Source organism: Equus quagga, chromosome 2 (assembly GCF_021613505.1).
Source record: "Equus quagga isolate Etosha38 chromosome 2, UCLA_HA_Equagga_1.0, whole genome shotgun sequence".
NCBI classification, from domain to species: Eukaryota; Metazoa; Chordata; class Mammalia; order Perissodactyla; family Equidae; genus Equus; species Equus quagga.
Window position 1 is genome coordinate 107,622,079 of NC_060268.1, and position 21,044 is coordinate 107,643,122.

A 21,044-nucleotide genomic window follows, 5' to 3' on the forward strand; every position below is an offset into this window, starting at 1 on the left:
CTCGGCATTAATTCACCCTATCTGGCTCCTCCAGCAGGGATCCTCCTGGTTTCTCATTTTAATTGTAGATCAGCGTATTCCATCAGACAACTCACTCGAGGAAGGGGGCCCTGGCAGGCAGACCAACGTGTCGGGTCTTTCACTCTTCATTCTGCAAGGCAGGCGATAAGCGCATCTCCTTTTGGAAGGAGCTGGGCAGAAACAATGGCAGCAGGAAAACCAGCCCCGCTCAGAAAGCTGATTTCTTGACTGCTAAGAGGGTTTTAAACACTAATAAATGGAGGCGAGATGGAGGAGACACCAGGGAAAGCCTCAAGTCGTCAGGAAGGAAATGATTTCAAATGTATTCATAAAGGGTGGGGGGAAACTGACCCAGTTTATTAGGAGACAAAAGGAATTATTCCAAGTGTTTCTTCCTTTTCAATTTGCCTGTTCAATAAAAGAATGAAACGAACTCTTGAAACTCGAAGCGATTCAGAGCTACAAAGGCAATTTTGTTTACCAAGTAGCCAAGGCCAAAGAAGAAAATATTCATTTGTTTTTGCCCTAAAATGCTGTTTCTTCCCAGTCCTGAAATTTCCTTTAACTAACTACACCAGGGCCGTGTGTGCAGTTCTGAGCTGCCGCTCACTGGAGGGTAGGAGGCACTGAGTGCTGAGTTCAGAGAGAGCCTCGCCTGAATAGGCCTATTGGTGCAGAGGTGAATTAACCAGGAGGGACCCACCGTCAGGCCCCACCTGCCCCCAAATCTCAGCCCCTCCTGAGCGCTGATTTGGAGTTAAGAAAATTCTGTTTCTGTTGAGCGCAAATATGTCTATAGCGGTTCTCAAGCTATGTGTCACATCACTTAGGAAGTTTATTTCAAAATATTGGCGCTTGGGCACACCCCAGGCCCATAGAATCAGAATTTCTGGGTAGGACATGGACATCTGTAATTGTCTAGCTTTCTGGGGGAGTCTGATGCCACCAGTCTGCCCCTGGATTGTGAAAAGCATCCTGCTAGGTAACAAACCATCTCACTGCATACCTCTCCTCTCCGCCTGAAATTCTCATGTTAGCATCGCTCCCCTTTCTTAGGAAGCAGAGTTAAGGCCACTGTTTTCCCACAAGCCAACTATTACCTGGCAGATTCTGGGGGCTTCCCTCAGCCCTCTGCCATTTGCAGATCATCTTGGATTTGTTTATCAGATTGCAAATTGTCATTTTAGAAAACATGCAAGGGATTGGGAGGCACATTTCCAGGAGTTAGGCGAGGAAGAATATCAATTACCAGTCCAATGGAGGGAGACATGAAAAAGCAGGTCCTGATAGGGGGCCCCCGAGGCTTCTGGAAAAGCCAAGAGGGTAGATCCAGAGGGCACCTCATCCATTCTCTCTGCCTTCTCTCCCACTCATGGTGACCTCACGTGATGGGGCCAACTCTGTCTACATGACTGGCCCATGGAAAGGCCATTTATGGGGAGCTCTAGATTCACAGAGATATGGTTCAGTATTGAACCCCATTCTCGCCAATAATACCTGGAGCAGGTCGCTCAGACTCTTGCCTAAATTTGGATCTTGTCCATCCAGACTATATGGCCTGGACTCTGGATTTCACATTATCTGGAAGCTTTGTTCATTCAGTCCAAAAAAGGCGCTGGGTACCTTGATACGCACGTCATCACACTGAGCTCTGGAGACCCAAAGAGGAATCTGTTGTGTGCAGTAGCTGTGCTTAGGGAGTTTCCAGAAGGTGAAGTAGAAAAGATTTCAGAGGAAGGGGAGGTGAATGCCAGCCACAGACCCCAGGGCAGCCTGGAGCATGCAGAGAATACAAGGAGAGAGGAGCAGGAAGAGGATGCAGCCATGAAAGGGGGTAGAGATGGGAAGCACAGAGAGTGTGTGCATGTGCATGCATAGGAAAATGAGGAAGCGGGGAGTGGAAACCCATACAGAAACAACAACGGAGGGCTCTGGATGGCAAAAGAAAGAGTGTAGCCCTATTCTTGAGGTAACAAGTAGATGTGTGGCTTCAGGGCTCATCCAACTGGCCAATCTAGACTCATACTGCTAGCCCCAGCTATCCTCTTCAGAGTAAACTCCTGGCCACTTGCTTCATGGGCCTGCCAGTCTCCTTGACCAGTCAGGCCCTGGATCCAGCCCTCTTGCAATGACCCCATCCTGTTGCCACCTATGAACTAAAAGGGATACTCAAGGGACATTTTCTCTCCTATTTGAGGGAGGTGTCAGAGAGAGCTGGTTGCCATTTAACATCTGTTTTCTCTTTCCATGAAAAAAACAAGCATTTCTATCTGAGTTCATGGCCGCCCAGAATACACTTTCCAGACCCCCTCGAAGCTGGCAAATGACAACTTTCTGGCCAACATGATACAGCAGGAGCATACTGTGACAACTTCTAGGATCTTTCTTAAGGAACAGCTGGTGCATGCCCTTGGTCTTCATTTTCTCTGTCCTTTTGTCCATCCATTTAAGCCTGGAGCTTAAGATGGGGGAGACACTTAAAATGGCGAACCTGGGAGCCGGAAGGAACCTGGGTCCCTGAGAAGTTCATGGAACAGAGCTACCATACCAGCCTTCATGTGTGTGTGAGAGAAATATACTCCTTGTGTGTATGTCCCACTGTTATTCCATGATCCACGCCAAATCTAATACCAATCGATATACTGAGTTTGCCTAGAGTGGACTCCATCTGAAAAACTTCTCGTTGTCTCATTTGTAATGGCTACTGGAACACCACGGAAGCAAAAGGTCACAACTCTCTGATCTCCCCAATTTATGTTAGGTTAGGCAGAACATATATAGTGTTGTGTGAGAGTTGGATGTAAAGTTTTGCATGTCTCTAGCACACACAAAAGTGGTGAGTATGAACCGTTAGATCTGTTTTAAATATTCCGCCACAGAGAAGGGTTTCACAAACATTTCTTGCTGAAACCACTTTGGGTTGTGATAATTAGAAGTTATTTAACCTTCTGGCTTTCACAGTCTGTTTTCTATTTTCTATAAACTTTAGCAGCGATTGCTGCAGATGCTGGGGCTCCTCAGAGCAGCTATTCCAAATTTCCTCCTTTTTAGTTGGTTGAAACTCCTGAAACATCAGGCACCCAGGTTATCTTTTTATTTTATATTTCCTCATTTCTGCTGAACCACCTGTCTCAGCCTCAGCTGGCAGGGAGTTTGGGGTCTCAGATGGCTGAGCTTCCTCGTTTAGAATGTCATTAAAATGTGGACCCCTCTGAGGATCATCCAGGGCTTCCAGCACACAAAATGCTCCCTCAGAATAGGAGCCACCACAAAGACTTCCTCAGCTACGGCTGTCCTCGCCTGTTCCTTCTCTTAGAAAATACCGTTGCTCCTATTATCACGCTGCATCCTTGGGCAAGTCTCACACTTGTTCTCCAGGAGACTTATTCCAAACCAGTACATTTTCTGAGGTTGAACACAGGTTGGGCAGAGGTGGGTACGGAGCAACTGAAACAATATGGCCTTCGCTCCCACACGAGTGAGGAGAAAAGGCTGTCATCGTTAATCCTGATTGGATCATTTAGCTACATTTTTGAGTTTTTATCATCAGCTTAAAAAAATAATTCTAGTTCTAAAGCGGAAATTGGCAGAGCATCTAAATTGACATGGATAACTCGTAAACACTGAGGCTTGGTAATCTTTCCAGGATGTTTCAATTTATCATCACTATCATCACGAGCAACTCAATGCTGTGTTACAAGTGAAGAAACAGATCTAGGTAAGAAAACAGACACCTCTTAGTGCCTAGGCTTAGAATACGACCTGGGGTATGAACCTTAGGCTAACCAAAGCCCTTGAGAATTCTTCATGAAACCAGTGGTTCCCAAACCTCGCTGGGCCTCTGATTCAGAAGCTGAGGAGAAGCCTCAAAATCTAACTCTTTATGAAGTTTTTCAGGAGCCTCTTGAGCCAGCCCAGCATCACTACTTAGACAGGTGCATGGATCCCAGGGCAATACCTTGATGTAGAATCGGATGAGGATCCTTCGGAGGTCAAACACCTGCAGCATGGTGGCCGCGTTGTTGTCAATGATGCTGTAGCCCTCCAGGATGTACTGCGTGCGTGTGATCTCCCAGGTGAGCCAGCGGAGGTTAAAGGCGGCATTGCAGGACAACAGGTGGGGCAAGTGGCCCGGTTTGCAGCAGCAGCAGCCTCTGTCATCCTCGTCCCCTTCCATGATGGCTTCCACCTCTCTCTGCTGGCAGTAGGTTCCTGGCAGAGCACAAACACGAGGGAAGTTATACAAGAAGTCCCAGGATAACCGTTTAGAATGGATTTTCCCTTTGCCTTCATTAGAGGGGAAGACGCTGAAGAGAATCTAGGAATCAGGAGATTTATTTAATTCTTAGTTCAAACAGTGCCCCCAAGTAAGTCACAGTTCTCATAATCAACTCTTGTACTAATTCACATTCATTCTGATTCTTGTCTCCTCCCCCATTTTTTGTGTAAAAGGAGACACACTCTCATGGGGGTCATAAACACAAATGGCTGAAATGTAGGATGGTTATAGCCTTGAGTTCCCCTTCCAGAAACGTGCAAGTCAAGGCTGAGCAGATAGGATGCTAAAGAAAGACAGTAGGGGATATGTCTGTGAGCAACCAGGTGCATGTTGAAGTGTTAGCAGGAGGGGCGCCCTGGAAGAGCTCCACTGCCAAGCTGCAAGGGCACAGCACCTCACCTCATGACGGGGAGCAGGACGTTGGGTGGGTTGAATATATTTCCAAAGGAGTTAATTACAAAAACATGATAAAAGAATGAGTGTCAACAATCTTTGAAAATGAGACACCATATCTTCTTCAGCATTTTTGTTAATGATTTGAAGGAAAACATATGTAGTATGCTAATGACATGAGGTTACTGGTACCATCTGGAATGCAGAGTTCACAATCCAAAATCATCCTAGCAGATGGGATGGCAAACTGAAACTAATACACTGAAAATTAGTAGAAATAAATGGAATATCCTACATCTAGGTTCAAAAAACCAGCTACACAATTTATGAATATACAGTAACATATTTAACAAATACTTTGGTAATTTCATTGATTATCTGAACCCCAAGTATGATAATACTTAAAAACTGAATGTGATCTTGGTAGCATCAAAACAAAGGGATAGCATGGTGCAGAATACACCTGGTATTATTCCTTTGTATGCTACACATAAAGAGTCACTGATAAAATGAAATAAAGCTGGAGGATCTGAGCAAGTTTCACTTTCTCCATTAAAAAAATGATAGTACATTAGTACTGATTTGAACATGAATATAAAGATTGTTAGTTATACATCAAGAAAATACAGGGTTGTAAAATAACTCAAAATTATCTTACTGAAGAATGACTGAAAAATCCAGGACTTTGACTTTGCAGAAAAGAAGACTTTGGGGAGAATGATGGTTGCCCTCAAGAACTATCTGAAGCTATCATACGGAAATGGGAACTGGATGTTCTCTGCAGTTCCAGAAGGCATCATTATGACCAATGAGAGAAAGCTTCAGGGCATAGAGTTTATTATAACAAAGATCATTTTAACAACTGGGAGTTCAACAATGAAATGGACTGCCCAGCAAGGATAAGAGGATAAGGACAGAATTGGTGGTGACAAAACCAAAGTAAGAGGTAATAACCATGGGTACAAACCACTTGAAATATGAGTCACAGTGAAGAGAAGACTAGAAATAAGAGCCAAGCTAGGAAGGACAGCAGAATCAACGGAAGTAGTTGTTATTGGTGGTGGTGGTGGTCTGTCTATTTTTCAAGATAGTTGAGTCCTAAGCATAGTTATTGACAGAAGGGAAAAAGAAGGACAAAAAACTGAATCACAGAGAAGGATGAAATCAGAGTTCTAGAGGACAGATGAACTGGGTAGCTTAGGAACAGCAGAAAGAAAAGGCGGATATAGGGATGAAAATAAAGTTAAATGAAAAAGCAGCTCACACTGGAAAATAAAATAGTCATTTGAAGCAGAGTCAGGAAGGAGAAAAAGTACAGGAAGTGGTAGAGAGTGGCAGAAAAGAAAGAGGGTATGAAAGTCCTTCATTTTAAGAGAAGTTTGCTTCAGTATGGGCCTGCATCCAGAAATTATTTGTCAAGAGTTACTATTTAAATATGTTTAAAGTATTTAAAATAATTTGGGGGTATAGGATATCTTATAAATTTCAGCAGAGAAGAACATTATTTCAGTGGAAGGCAGTTGTTAACAAACAGGTTTTGAAGGAAGGTAGTAGCTACTTGATTTTGGTCAAGTTAGTTGACTGGTCCACACTTATTTCTTCATCTGTAAAATGGGCTGTTGTGAGGATAAAATAGAGTGGCGTTTGTAAAGTCATTAGTAACCACTCAATAAATTACTATTATTTCTACTAGACTGTAAGCTCCATAAAGACAGTGACTGGCAGGTAGAAATTAGTGAATAAATAAATAAATGAATGAGCTAACATACAAATTAATTCACTCACCAAATATTGAGTACCTGCAGGGTGTCAAACACTGTTCTATGCACTGGGGATATAGCAAAGAAAAATATAAAAATCTCTGTCCTTGTGTAGCTTATAAACTTAGGTTGAAGAACACAGACAATAAACAAATCAATAAGAAAAATATAAAATATGTCAGATGGTGAAAAGTAAAACAGCAAAAGAGCACAGGGAGTGCTGGGGTGGGTATAGCTATTTTAAATGGGTGGATCCCAGGAAGCTTCTGGGGCTGTGTGAGTGGAGTCATGGGAGAGCAGTCAGTGCAGGTAATGTCTGAGAGAAGAGTACTGGAGGCAGACAGAACACCAAGTCAAAGGCCTTGGGGTGGGAGCATGCTCCTCATGTCCCCAGAACAGCAAGGAAGTGGCTAGATCTCTAGGGGAGTGAGCAAGCAGGAAAGCAAAGTGGTAGGAGATGAAACAGAAAGGTGACAGGGAAAGCTCCCACTGGAAATGAGTTGGGGAGCCCTTGGATGGCTTTAGTTCAGGAGAAATGTTGCCCCTAACTTATGTTAGAGGAAAATCACTCTGGCTGCTGTCCAGAGGATGGACTGTCGAGGGAGCAAGGGTGGGAACCAGGACATCAATCATGAGACTGTTAGTTAACAAAGATGAGAGACAATGGCGTTTTGGAACAACATAGTTGGAGGAAGTAATGAGAAATGATGTGATTCTGCGTATATGTGAAGGTAGTCTGGTAGGATTTGCTGACCAATTTGGATATGGGATGTTGAAAAGATGAGCTAAGAATGATGCTAAGTTTTCTAACCTGAGCAAGATGAAAAATGAAATTACCATTTACTGCGAAGGGGAAGATTGCAGAGGGAGCAGCCTTTGGGTGGGCTGGTGGGAAGATCAGGAATTTGCTTTTGCATATGTTAAGTTTTGCCTGCCCATTACTTATCAAAATGGAGATGTCAAGTAGGCAGTTGGATTAAGAAATCTGAGTTCAGGGGAGAGGTTCTGGGCAGACATTTATAACATCTGAGAGAATTATCAGTATGTAAGGGTTACGTAAAATAATCTGGGGAAAGAGTACAGATAGCATGGAGAAAAAGTCTGAGAACTGAGCTCTGAGCATTCCAACATTTAGAGGTTGGGGAGGTGAGGTGATACCAGCAAGTAATTGAACAAAGTGGCCTGTGAGGTCAAAAGAAAACCAGGAAGTCACAAAAGTCAAGTAAAAAAACAAAGAAGAGTTTCAAGAAAGAGGCAACATCAGCTATGTCAAATGATGCCTATAGGTCAAATTACATGAGGAATCAACTGTTAGATTTGACAATATGGAGATGAATGGTGATCTTTGCAAGTTGCAGTGGAATGAAGAGAAAGGGAGGGAACACCCGATTAGAGAGAATTCAAGACAGAACGGAGGCGAAAACTCACAGACAGTAAATGTAGGCAACACTTTTGAGGAGTTTAAAAAATCTTTATGACCTTATTTTTATTTTTTTGGCATCTCATTGCACAGGGCCTGTACAATGTTGAAGAGAAGTGGTGGCAGTAGCATCTTTTCCTTGTTCTTGAGTTTGGGGGGAGGTATTCAGTCTTTTAGCTGTAAGACATTAGCTGTAGGTTTTTCATCATGGCTCTTGATCAGGAGGAGGAAGTCTTCTAGTTTTCTAAAAATTTGTATTGAAATCAGCAATAGGTATTAAATTTCAGCAAATGCTTTTATTGCATCTATTGAGATGACAATATGATTTTTCCCGCTTATTCTGTTATGGTGAACTATCTTGATTAATTTCCACATATTAAACCAATCTTCCATTACTGGGATAAACATCACACGTTTATATGTTGCTGGATTTGGTTTTCTAATATCCTGTTAGGAATTTTCGCATATACATTCACAAGCTACATTGGTCTTGTTTTCTCATGGTGTCCTTGTCAGTTTTATATATGGAGTTTATGCTGACCTCACAAAATGAGTTTAAGAAGTGTTTCCTCTTCTTCTATTTTCTGAAAGAGTTTAAGCAAGATTGGTGGTAATTCTTGCTTAAAGGTTTAATAGAATTCAATAGTGAAGCCATGTGATTCTGGAGTTTTCTTTGTGGCCAGGTTGTTTTGTTTTTGTTTTATTTTCCTTACGAATTCAATTTCTTTAGAACATGTATGTCTATTCAGATATTCTTTTCTTCTGGTGTCAGATTTGGATAGGTGTTTTTCAATGAATTTTTAATTTCATGTAACATGTTAAATTCATAATATTCCCTTATTATTATCATAATGTCTGTAAGATCTGTCGTAATGTCCCCTTTTAAGTTCCTGATCTTGGTAATTTGTGTTTTATTTCCTTTTTTCTTAATTGGTCTGGGTAAAGATCTTTCATTTGGCAGACATTTGGTTTCACTGATTGTCTTCTATTGTTGCTCTATTTTCTCGTCCATGGATATCCTGTGTTTATCTTTTTTATCTTCTTTTCATTTGCTTTGTGTTTTACTTTATCTTTTTCTTCTAGTTTCTTCAAGTGGAAGCATAAGTTAGAAGTTGCCAACTTCTTTTCTGTAAAGAGCCAGAGAGTAAATATTTCAAGATTCGTGGGTCACATATGGTCTCTGTCACTGCCTTCTTCTTCTTCTTTTCTTTCTCCTTCTCCTCCTTTCTCTCTCTCTGTCTCTCTCTCCCCCTACCTTCCCCTCTCCCGTCCTTTGAAAACTGTAAAATTCCTTCTAAACCCTGAGTCATAATTGGCCAACCTCTAGCAAAGATCATTGATTTAAAACCTTTCTTCTTTGCTATTATAAAACGTTAGAGCTGTAAATTTTTCTCTATGCATTGCTTTAGTTGTATCTCACCAATATTTTATACGCTCTGTTTTTGATTTCCATTCCATTCAATTATTTTGTAACTCACCTAATCAGTTTGTATTTCTTATAGCTCTGCTATTAGGTGTATGCACATTTAAGGCTGTTTTGTCTTCTTGATGAGTTGACTTGTCAGTTATTATGAAATATCTTTATTTTTGTAATATACCTCATCTTGAATTCTGATATTAATACAGCCATTCCAGCTTTCTTATAATTATCATTTGTAAGGGATATAATTTTTTAACCTTTTATTCTAACCTATCCATATCTTTGTATTTAAAGCATGTCTCTTGTAAGCAGCATATAGTTAGAACTTGCCTTTTTATCTAGTCTGATAATCTCTACCTTTTAACTATAGTGTTTAGTCCACTTACATTTAATGTGACTATTTATGTGACTGGGTGTAAATATACCATCTTGCTATCTGTTTTTATTTGTCCAATTTTTTTCTTTTTGTCTTCTTTCCAAACTTTTCTTTCTTTCTTTCTTTTTTGGATTGAATAACTTTTAGTATTTTATTTGGTATCCTCTATCAGCTTTTATATCAATTAGCTATAACTCTTTATTTTTGCAGTTTCCCTAGAGATTACAATGCGTATTTTTACCTTATCACAATCTGTCATGGATTGATTTCATACCACTCTTTCTATAATGTAGGATTATTACAATGGTATATTTACCTGCTCATGTCCTTTGTGTCAAACATTTTACTTTAGCCTATATTTTAAACCCTACAATATATTGCTATTATTTTGCTTTAAACAGTCAATTTTTAAAGGCATTTTAAAAGAAAAAAGTATCTTTTCTCACTTATGTGATTTTCGGTAATCTTCATTCTTTTATGTAGAATCAATTCTCCATCTGCTATCATTTTCCTTCAAGCTGAGGAACTTCCTTTAATATTTCTTATAGTTCAGGTCAGCTGGTGATTATCTCAACTTTTGTTCATTTGGAAATATTTAAATTTTGCCTTCACGTTTGAAGGAAATTTTCCCTAGATGTAGAATTCAGAGTTGATAGTTTTATTTTCCTTTCAGCACTTAAAAAATATCATTCTATTATTTTCTGGCTTGCATTATATCTTATGAGGAGTTAGTGATAATTCTCACAGTGGTTTCCTTGTATATAATGTTTGTTTTTAAAACTCTCTCAGGGTCTTGATAAAGTTATGATAAAAAATCTCAGATGCTCTTATGGTTTTTCTTTACCTTTAATTTTCAGCAATTTGATGAGTATGTGCTCAGGTTGGGTTTTCTTTTCATTTATCTTGCTTGGATGTATTGAGCTCCTGGGATTTATGGATTGATATTTTTCATCAAATTTAAAATATTTGAATAATGTTCCCTCAACTTTCTTTCTGCTCCTATTTATCACTTCTCCTTTTGGGACTCCAATTACACATATGTTAGAATGCTTGATATCGTTTTATTTTCTTTGGTCTTTTTTTCTTTTTCCTGAGGAAGATTAGCCCTGAGCTAATATCTGTGCCAATCCTCCTCCACTTTATATGTGGGTCACTGCCATAGCATGGATGAGGAGTGGCGTAGGTCCATGCCCGGGATCCAAACCTGCGAACCACGGCCACTGAAGCAGAGTGCACCCAACTTAACCACTACACCACAGGGCTGGCCCCTCTTTGGTCTTTTTATTATTTATTTGGATAGTAGTTACTGCCTTGTCTTCAAGTTCGTTAATCTTTTCTTCTGTTAAATCCATCCTCTAAATTTTCCATTTCAGACATTGTTATTTTATTCATTTCTAAAATTTCAATTCTTTGATATTCTTTTCTTCCCTATTGATAGTCTTCATTAGTTCATTTTTAGGATCATTTTTCCTTTGAATTCCTAAATATTTTAATATCTGTTTGAAATTTCTTTTTTGTTAACTCCAACATCTTTGTGTGTGTTTCTATTTACTGTTTTATTTTCCTGGTTATGGATCATGTTTTTCTGCTTTTTTATATATCTAGAAACTTTTATTATATGTTGGGCATTGTTGACATTATAGTGTTGACAGTCTGGACTTTTATTTTCCCTTAGAAAGAGCTATATTTTGTTACAGAGTTAATTTACTTGCACATCAGCTTGTCAGTTTGATCCTTCTGGAAGTTGTTTTTAACCTTTGGTTGGTAATGTCTAGAACAGTCCTTATTCTGAGATGATAAGATCTCCATTCTTAAAGTTTGGCCTTCCTGGGGTCTCAGTTGAATTCCTGGTATGTTCAATAACTCTCCACCAACTGAGTGGAATTTCTACATCTCTCAGATTATGGCCTCCATAATCTCTACTTAGCTCACAACTTCCCAGTTACTGTTCTCTGTCAGGCTTTGCCTACATTAGAGCAGGTTAATATTCATCCAATCACTAAAGGGGATCCCTATAGTGATTTCTGTAGCTCCATCTCTGTGAAATTCACTTCTGTCTGGTACTCTGACCCACAAAGTCCAGCTACCTTAGCATCCCAGAACTCTGATTCTGTCTCCCTGGCTCAGTAAGACCACTGTGCTGTTTGGGTCCCACCTCCCTGTACTACAGATAAGAAAGTGCCTCCAGGAAGAAAGCAGGGGCAATTATGAAGTTCACTTCGTGTGTTTCCTTTCTCTCAATGATTCAGAGCCTTGTACTGTCTATGGTCCAATATCTGAAAACAGTTGATTAATATATTTTCCCCACTTTTATAACTGCTTATGGCAGAAAGGATACTCCAGTACTGGTTACTTAGTCATGGCCAAAAGAGTAAGTCTCTGAATCTTTCTACATGTCTTTTCAGACTTAATTCAAACATGAAACCTGTCCCTATACTCATTTCCACACCATTCACTTTTTCTGGAATCCCTTATCATTATTCACAGTGCCTGGTACTCAGTAGGTACTAACAAAGTGGAATGATTGAAGGAACAAATGAAAGAATTCTTATCCAGATCACTGTATGCACAGGAAACAGATGCCCTGTTGAGAAAATACATGGCAGATGCAACATACTCTATTATGTTATTTACGGACACAGATAAAGAAAGGCAATGGTCAGACTAAGCCTCTGTACAGAACCCATGAATGAGATGGTCATTACAGTCAGAGATGGAAAATTACAACCTTCAAATAATACTGTACACACACAACTGTTGGGAAATCAGTCTATGAAAAAGGAGTCAAGATCAAGAAGGAGAAAGCAAGTAGGTTATATAACATAAAGTGAAACAGTAAAAGGCTGATCCCAGATCTATGACTCCATTTGTCTTTCTCCAAGACCTTATTGCTTTGGGTCTTAGCCGAAAGTACTCTTTTTCAAACATTTCAAAATTCTCTTAGCTCATTCTGCAATATAAAACTTATTCCCTCTGGTAAAAATATACAGAAATACATAGGTGAATTGTAAGCAGTGAGTAATTCAGACCATATGTTCTGAGGCATCCAGAGTGAGTAATGACCACCGAGTCCTAACTGATCTGCCCCCAGAACCAAGGACTGCAGGCACTAGACTCCAGCGCTGGGAGACGTCTCCTCCCACCAAAATGGCGCACTGACAACACTGGTTTGCTGCAAGTTAGTAAACTAATTTAGGAAGAAATTATTCCAATGGGAGAAGTAGAACTATTCTTAGAAATAGACTACATGAGCAAGAAGCATAAAGGAGGATTTTCACCTTGCAAAATTGGTTAAATAACCTGCCTCCAAAATCTGAGTTTCTTTCCAATTTTTCCCTCCTTCATTCTTCCATCTGGGTCTAGCATTTATCACATTGGGCTGAATGTCAGGTTCTTTAAAAAATTAAATCAAACAAACTGGAAGGATTGCTCATGTGTGTGTGTTTCTGTGTGTGAGTGCACACACACGTGTGTGTCTTCGTGTACAAAAGATGGTGCAGATTTTGGATTTCTACCATCCAAGTGAAGTAAGTTATTAAGTGAGCTAGGTCTCCCGTCACACACTGTGAGAAGCATGGGTGCATTTCTACATTGATGGAAAACCAGTTGAGGAAACAGTTGGCTATGAAGGATGGCTAGGCTTGGCAGAGACATCACAACCGTCAACTGTTGAAACACTCAGCTCAGGGGGCTCTCGGTACCTTCTCTGAGGAACAAAAGATTCATACTCACCACAGCATAAAAGAATGTGAAAATAATGAAAGCCAATCATTTTTGCCAATGCTCTAATTTTGCTGTTCAAATGCAAATCAAGGCCCATATTCTTCTCAGAGAGGCTCACAAGGTTTAGAGTACATTCCCTTTAAAGGGAACACTGAAGGTCAATTGCCCCCACATTGTGACCTTTCATGCCACTGGTGGAGATGAATGATGTCTGTGTCTGGTGTTTCCATTAAAACTGACTCCTAGCATCTTTTATGTTGCTGTGTTCTCATGGTCTAAGTCAGTAGGACATAAAAGGCATTCAATAAATATTTTTTAAATCAATTTTCAGAGTATCTTGGAACCTTTTAGTTCTGATAGACGAGAATGCCTCATTAAAGCTGATGAAATTTAGTGTTTGAACTGAAAATGTATCTAGTAGATCCCAGATGTCTTGCCACACAGGATATCTATCCATTTCCTGCGTGTGGCCAAAACGTGAGGCAACCACTGCTGCTGCGACTGGCAGCCCCCTCCTGACCAGCTGACCCCTTCTGCCTCCCTTTTCTTGTTTCCAAAGGAACAAGCACTACCCCCATTTAAGTGCTGTTTGCCACATCTACCAGCGACAGGCCAGACCTGGTTTATCTATGCACACTTAATTTCAAAAAGGAATGAAGTCGATCTAAAAAGGCATATACAGTGTGAAAGCAAGTGATAAAATTTAAGTGAAAATGGGAACAAGAAAAACAGGATGAAGCCAGGATAATGTCAAGAGACCCTAACTGTGTTCTGTGATGCCCTCTGTATTTATTAAAGGTGGGCCACAGATCTCACTTCGGCTTTCTGGCAGCCAGTGTAGAAAGATAACTTGAATAGTTTCTTGAGTCCTTAAGACAAAAATGAAATAATTGCTTGGAAGGACCATAGCTATTTCTGGCAAAGACAACAGAGAGATGATATCCCCAGGATCCTCATAAAGAGAACATTGTGCAATACGGTGAACATCATCCTTAATAGCATCGCACAGGAAGCCCAAACACAAGGTTTGCTGAGCTGTTCTAATATGGTCAAAGTGCAATAAAGAAAAAGCACTTCTTTAGGTGGCCCAAACAATTCAGCCCTAGGCATGTGATTCTCCAGAGATCTGGTATCACCAAGAACAGATTTAGAGATGCTTGAGGACTGGGAGAAGTTCATACCTTTCAGGAAGTCCTTGGTATGGATCATTTCTCTCCCCCTAGTTTTGACAATTATTGTGTATTGAGCAGCAGTGAATTTTAATGTGCTCTCTTTGACAAGCACAGGAGTGTAGATATTCTGTGTGGCTGGTTAGTGTAGGCACACCTGCTGTGATGGTCAGCCAGGTGGGGCTGATACGCCCTCGGGAAAGCCGGGAAGCCAAAGGAGAAGGGTTGTCTGAATAGAAGGTCCAGCAACCAAAAATCAACCAAAAGTGCCCTCACCTCCATTCCAAACAACCCGTGAGGGAGGCACCTTCCTGGCTGGAAGCCTGGGCCCAAGGACAGGATCCCTGAAGGGGGAGCAAGGGGCCAAGGCAGGCCGCTGGAGTCAGACTGTGTGGGAACCTGACTCCTAGGGAACTTAATTCTGAAGGTGACAGGCAGCCAACGGGGAACCTTAAGTCCCAAGGAAACATGAGGGAAGTTGCACTTAAGAAACATTCCCTGGCCACCTTGGAGGACTAAGGAGAAGAGACCAGTGATGGAGAAATCAGCCACTCACAGCCCCAGGTCAGTGAACAGGGGGTTCACTGGAACCAGAGGAAATGATGGTGAAGCTGGCCATTATGTGATGAGGACATCAAAGGGACACATTAAAAATGGTCCCTGCAGCAGAAAAGCTACACAGCAAGAACATGCATATTAAAGCCTAAATGCACAAGACGTTTTAAAGATTGGGTCTTCTGGCCCTCCGAATTTCTTCCTTATCTGATACCAGTGCTTTGAGAAATAATGCTCAGTAGTCTCAAAGAATCTGACTAACTGGATTCCACAGAAAACCCCAAATATCATCAGTATCATATTTAGCGTTATCTACTAATAATGTTTTAAATAACTTTACTAAACATTTATTTGAGCTGAGTTTTAATTTAAAATAGCCACTGACCTCATCATCCCAGTGTGCCAGGCACTGGGCTAGTGACATGACTAAGGTCACAGAGCACAACTAAAACAAGCCGTAGGATTGGCCTGTTCAGACACAATGAGTTTAGTTCTTTATTATTTTAGCGGGCAGTTTCTCCCCTAGTCCCAATTTCCAATCCTTCAGCAGAATGGGACTCATGCCTCTTTTAACTATCACACTGAGAGTCCAGGAGACCTCCTGGTGACCTCATTGCTTGGCATATGTAAAACACTAGCCAGCGTGCAGTAGAGGAAAAAGACAAAAATACATTAGAATAATTTATGACATGTTTGATTTTGTGGGCATAGCAGAGATTTTTATTACAACAATTTTATATTCCAAAGAGCCTCACTCTGCTTTAAGATCTGTCCATAAGAATAAAATTTTTCCTGGGGCCTGTTTGGCAACCTAGATTTCAAATGTGGTGTAATACCTTTAACTGAAACAGCATAGATTTTCTCAGAGAACTTTTATTGCAAAACGTGATGTATTTTTGTGAGGATGTGACTTACCAACTTAAAAAGTGATGTGTCAGACAGCATCTCATGTGATGCACACATCAACCTGGTTACGCATGTGTGATTTCTCTTTTTATAAAGAAGGACATTGAGTCTCAAAAGCCACTTGTCCCGTGGAAGAGTCTGGTCTTTTGAATGTAAAATCAGTATTTTTCCTTTATCACACGCTGTCTAATGAGGCTTGGCAAATGACGAGCGAAAGTTTCCTGAACTTACTTTATTCTACCAGCCCACAGGAGAAAATGAAATGAACCAAGTCGCTTAGTACACAAGACAACTTACATTGGTCAGCTCTGAAGCATAAGTATGAGAAATGTGTAATATATAATAATTATCTCCGTAAATGATATGTTTTTCCCCCACTCCTGCCCCATTTATGGATGAGAAAAGCAATGTGCTCAACTGTACTCAGAAGAGTTGGGTACTTTCTAATTCATATTTAATTCAAAGCTGTATTATCTTCCTTTTCTCCCACAAACCTATTTTTGAGTGTTGAATGTTAAAGTATGCAGACTCTGTGACTGTTCCACAGGAAAGCCCCTTTTCTTCCCAGACTTGCTATCTAGACAAGTATGGCTTTATCTCTCCCCCCAACATGTCACACAATTTGAAATGAAGAAAACCATGTGTTTAGGAATTCTGAATGGAGAATCTAGTATTTTATGGGTAAAGTTTGGGACCAAGGGGTTTAACAGATTACCCAAGTTATGTGGACATAAGAATTAAGGACTCACTAACGACCTAAACGTTGCCATAGAGAAGAGAGAATTCTAGATAGTTCCAAGATTAGGGGGAGATCAGTGGCTCTGCATGGATTAGCCAGTTAGGATAAAGGTTTGGGTTGGACTAGCTTTAGATAAGATTAGGTTACATAGATATTTTTAAAATGTCCCCCTAGGCTGGTGATTATGGGGTGTTAGCCAAACTCTGAGATGGCTGATAACATTTCACACAGACAGGAACATAAATCCTATTTTTTGATGTTTTCCAGACCCAATGGTCACGTGTAGCTACATCCTGATAACCACAACTTTGCATTCCATGTTCAGTCTGCAAGAGGCATCCAGGCTTCACGGTTGCTAAGGCAGAAAGTAATTCAAGAAAGTGAGCTGCTCAAAGTGATGCTGCCATATTAACATTTAGGAGCACATTCCGGTAAAGCTTTTATTTTTGAGTTTCAACAACCAAATAGATTGTTAAAAAAAAAATGGTTACTCATTCTTTTCTTTCATATTCTCTCCTTAGTTATTCTTCCTTCCGTCTCTTCCTCCCTCCCTCCCCTCTTCCCTTCCTTCCTTCTTTCCATCCGTCCTTCTTTCCCTCTCTTACTCTCTCCTTTCTTTCCTTCAATGCTTCCTTCCTTCCTCCCTCCCCTCCAATGCAGTGGGGTCTACTTCTTTCAACTCAGCCACATCTAGGTGTTGACCCCTCCTCCACACCGATGACCGTGAAGCCTTGGGCAACTTGCTGAACCTCATTCACCCAATATTCTCATGTGTAAAATAGGGAAAATAAGATGTACTTACTTCCTGAAGTTATCATAAGGAATATTCTGATAGTATAAGTAAAGTGCTTAGAGTGGTACCTGACATATAACTGGTACTCAGGACACTACAGACTATCTCTATTTTCTCACTCAACCAATATTTACTGGGCATCCTACCATGAGCCATTCAATGTCCTGGGAGTGGGACCTGAATAAGGAAGGTGTGTCAGACTTTGAGGGTCTCACAGTCTAACAGAGCCTGGCTTAGTCAGCTTTTCATAGCCCGCAGGAATAAAGAACTGAGTATATAAACTCTGCAAGAACACTGAAGATAAACTCGCTTTGGTTTCCAAATTATTACTTATTATTTTTTTATGAAGAAACATCGATACAACATGCCCAACATCATGGGCAATGTCCTGATCTCAGGATTAATGATTTACACATATAAACACCTAAATACAAACATAGTTTTTATCACAACTTTGTTTTAAATAAAAGGACAAAGTAACCTACATTGATTTTGTGTTGTTGTTTGAACTAGTATATGAGCAAAATACTTGATCACACAGCAATGCAGAAAATATATACAAGTGCAGTAACATTCATCGCAAGGAAACACTGAGAAGTGAATAAATTAAGAGATAAAAATGTAGTTACACAAATAATAGAAAAGGTAAGTGTCCACATAACACCATGCATTTCTGATTTCATTTTTCCTGAGCTTTCCAAAAACCCACTTTACCAAATGACTTTTTTATATTTCCTAAGACCTCCCCTAAGAAGATCTCTGGAAAAGATCTTGCTGTGATAAAATTGCAGCAGTGCTATGCTAACGAGGATAATGAAAGTTGCATGCATACCTACACGCATAACTAAATTTCATTTCAGCAGCCTCAAAACTTTCCAAGCATGTGACCCAGGCTTAGATGACAGGATCCACTTCATCATCCCAAGAGACAATGTTGCTTTACTGCCGTTCAAGTCATTTGCATGGGAAACCCAGGACTCCCTGCAGGCTAATTTCCATACTGTTCTACAAGTCACATTTTCTAACCCTGTCTTAACCACCACCCCAGGCAGAAACTCTTGAAGCCCTTTTGCCGTACTCTCTGGAATTCATGATCTATTCCTCAACTTCGTTTCCAAATGTTCTCCCCTTGTCTTTAGTGCTCTACTGGAAACCTGCCTCCCTCTGTTCCTCTGCAGCTCTCCCAAGTGGGACTGATGGCTCTCACACACTCCTCTCACCATTGGGTCTGCAGAGGATAGAAGATATCCTCTTGTTTCTCACTGACACTTTCAGGACATTCTCGCACCATACGCCCCCCCCCCCCCCCCCCCCCCCCAGCACCATCCTCTCGTGTTGACGTCTTCTATGGCCCCTCTAGGTCACTTCCAGTCCTTCCATGAAGATTTTGGCTCTGGGTCCACTGGCACTCTCCAACATACCTCTTGCCATCATTCTTGGGATTTCAGTATCCACAGGGATGCTACTTTCTATATCCTGGCCCCCAACCTCCACTCCTGCAATAGTCTCATCTTCCATTTAACCTCAGCCACTCATTTCCATTGTCAAAACCCTAGACTGCTTAACCCAAAAACTGGTTCCCCACTATAAATATTGGTTTCAAACATTATACTCTCCAGCAACCACCTCTTATCTTTCCAGCTTATTTCCTCTAATATTTCAACCTCAACAAGGGTACAATCCTTGAACCCTTTGTGGATCCAGGAAGTCCTATCACCAGGTCCTCTTTCCCACGTCTCTCATACCCTCACTTCCCTCCTTTCTCAACTTACATTCCATAGCAAGGCATTATAATCATTACCACCCCCTTGTATACACTGTCAGTTCCCTTCTCCTTGTCTTACTTCATGAAACGCATTTGGCTTAATCCCATCCTGATTAATTCCAACTTTGCCCTTCCATACCTGCACTCATGAAGCTGAACATGGCTGAGAAAAACACAAGCAATATTAACAGGTCTTCCTTTAAAATCATGATCACTAACCTCAAGTGAGCTCTTCACGATGCCCAACTATATTTCCCCACCCCACTCCTTCTCCCATTCTCCTGCCTTCTCTCTAACACCCACTCTCTACTTGCATCTGTGCTCTATGTTCTCCCTTCTCTCCTGTGACTGTGGATGAACTACCATGGATTCCATCCTCCCAGCCCTTCGGATTCCATCACTTTTCATCATAGCAAGTCCTCTTCTTTCCTTTGCCTGGAATTCCTCCATTCTGCTTCATCGCTGTGGTAGGGCTTCCGACGCCCACTCCTCTCCCCAGTCTACAGACTAACGTTTAGGCTGTCAACCTTTCCTGTTACAGCAATGTATCAACAGGAAGTCAGCAGCTGCTCAACTTCTCCCCTTGATGCCAGCTGTGGTCCCAAGCACTGGGATAACCACCACCAACACCTACTCCCTGGAGGGAATTATACTCAAACTCCAGCAAGGAAAAGAAGTTCAACTTCCCCCCAACTACGTCGTATGGTGGAAGCACTTCATATCTCCTGAACTGATGCGCTGTCAGAGCTGGAAAGGAAATCACACTGAGGTGCTGGCGAAGAAATCGAGGCTCTGAGAGGCCAGGTCCCAAGTGCTGCCCTGTTGAATATCCTGATATAAAGTGGGGGTTTTTGAACTAGAAAAATGATATGGGGTGTTTGTAAGGCTGAACAAGTGACTGAAGGCATTACATCCCAGTTACTTAGTGTTTAATAAACCAGATAAACACTATGGCACAAATTTCAAACAAATACCTGAAAGGAGGAGTGAAGGAAGAAGAGAAAATGATCACGTAGAAAGAGAGGTTCTGGTTAAAGATAAAGAATCATTATTAACTAGCGGTGAGCCTCAGGAAAGTACTCATGTCCTTGGGCCTTGCTTCTCCCATTAGTTAAATGGAAGAAGGAAGTGATGGGATTGTGGCTGTCCTGAGGGTGCATGTCACCTTCACAGGGGAGTGCTCCCTCCTTAGCTCAGAGTTCACCACTGTCTCATAAAAGACTCCCTCCAATACCTTTGTCTTTTTGCTCCTATTCTTGGTTCTCTGCCTCTTCAGACAGTATTTTCAAGTTGCCTGGCTCCTCTAGTTAGCAGCACTGTGACTCTTCATTCATTCCTGTCCTCTTCTAAGAGAAATAAACTAACTCACCAGCCTAGGTCACCTAGACGACTAAAGGAGAACAGAAACGGATTGAACAGATAACCAACTCTCATTTTTCCATTTTCCTGTGTGCACCTACTCAAATGACGGTAAATGGAACTTAAAATCCAACAGATTCCATTTCTTTTAAAAACCCTTGAACTCGGTGCCCCTCACACTGTGGCCTTCTGAAGCGCATTATCTGTTACCTTGACTTGGATTTAAAGCCAATGATTAATCTGTCAACTCTTGAATGGTTTCCTTAAAGACTGGTTAGGTAGATGAAAGTAATACTCATAAACCCAAGAGCACCAGGGGAACTGCAACCCTGTTTCCTTACATTAAAGAGAAAAGAATACATTGCT

The 21,044-nt window shown here is 41.0% G+C and overlaps 1 protein-coding gene across 1 annotated transcript in view; it reads right to left on the minus strand.

Moving 5' to 3' along the window:
* PCNX2 (pecanex 2) overlaps nt 1–21,044 on the minus strand; it is a 281,084-nt gene that overhangs the window by 31,983 nt on the left and 228,057 nt on the right. The window contains exon 26 of the mRNA XM_046654236.1: nt 3,980–4,233. Coding sequence (XP_046510192.1) covers nt 3,980–4,233 — 254 coding nt within the window. The remainder of the gene's footprint in view (nt 1–3,979; nt 4,234–21,044) is intronic.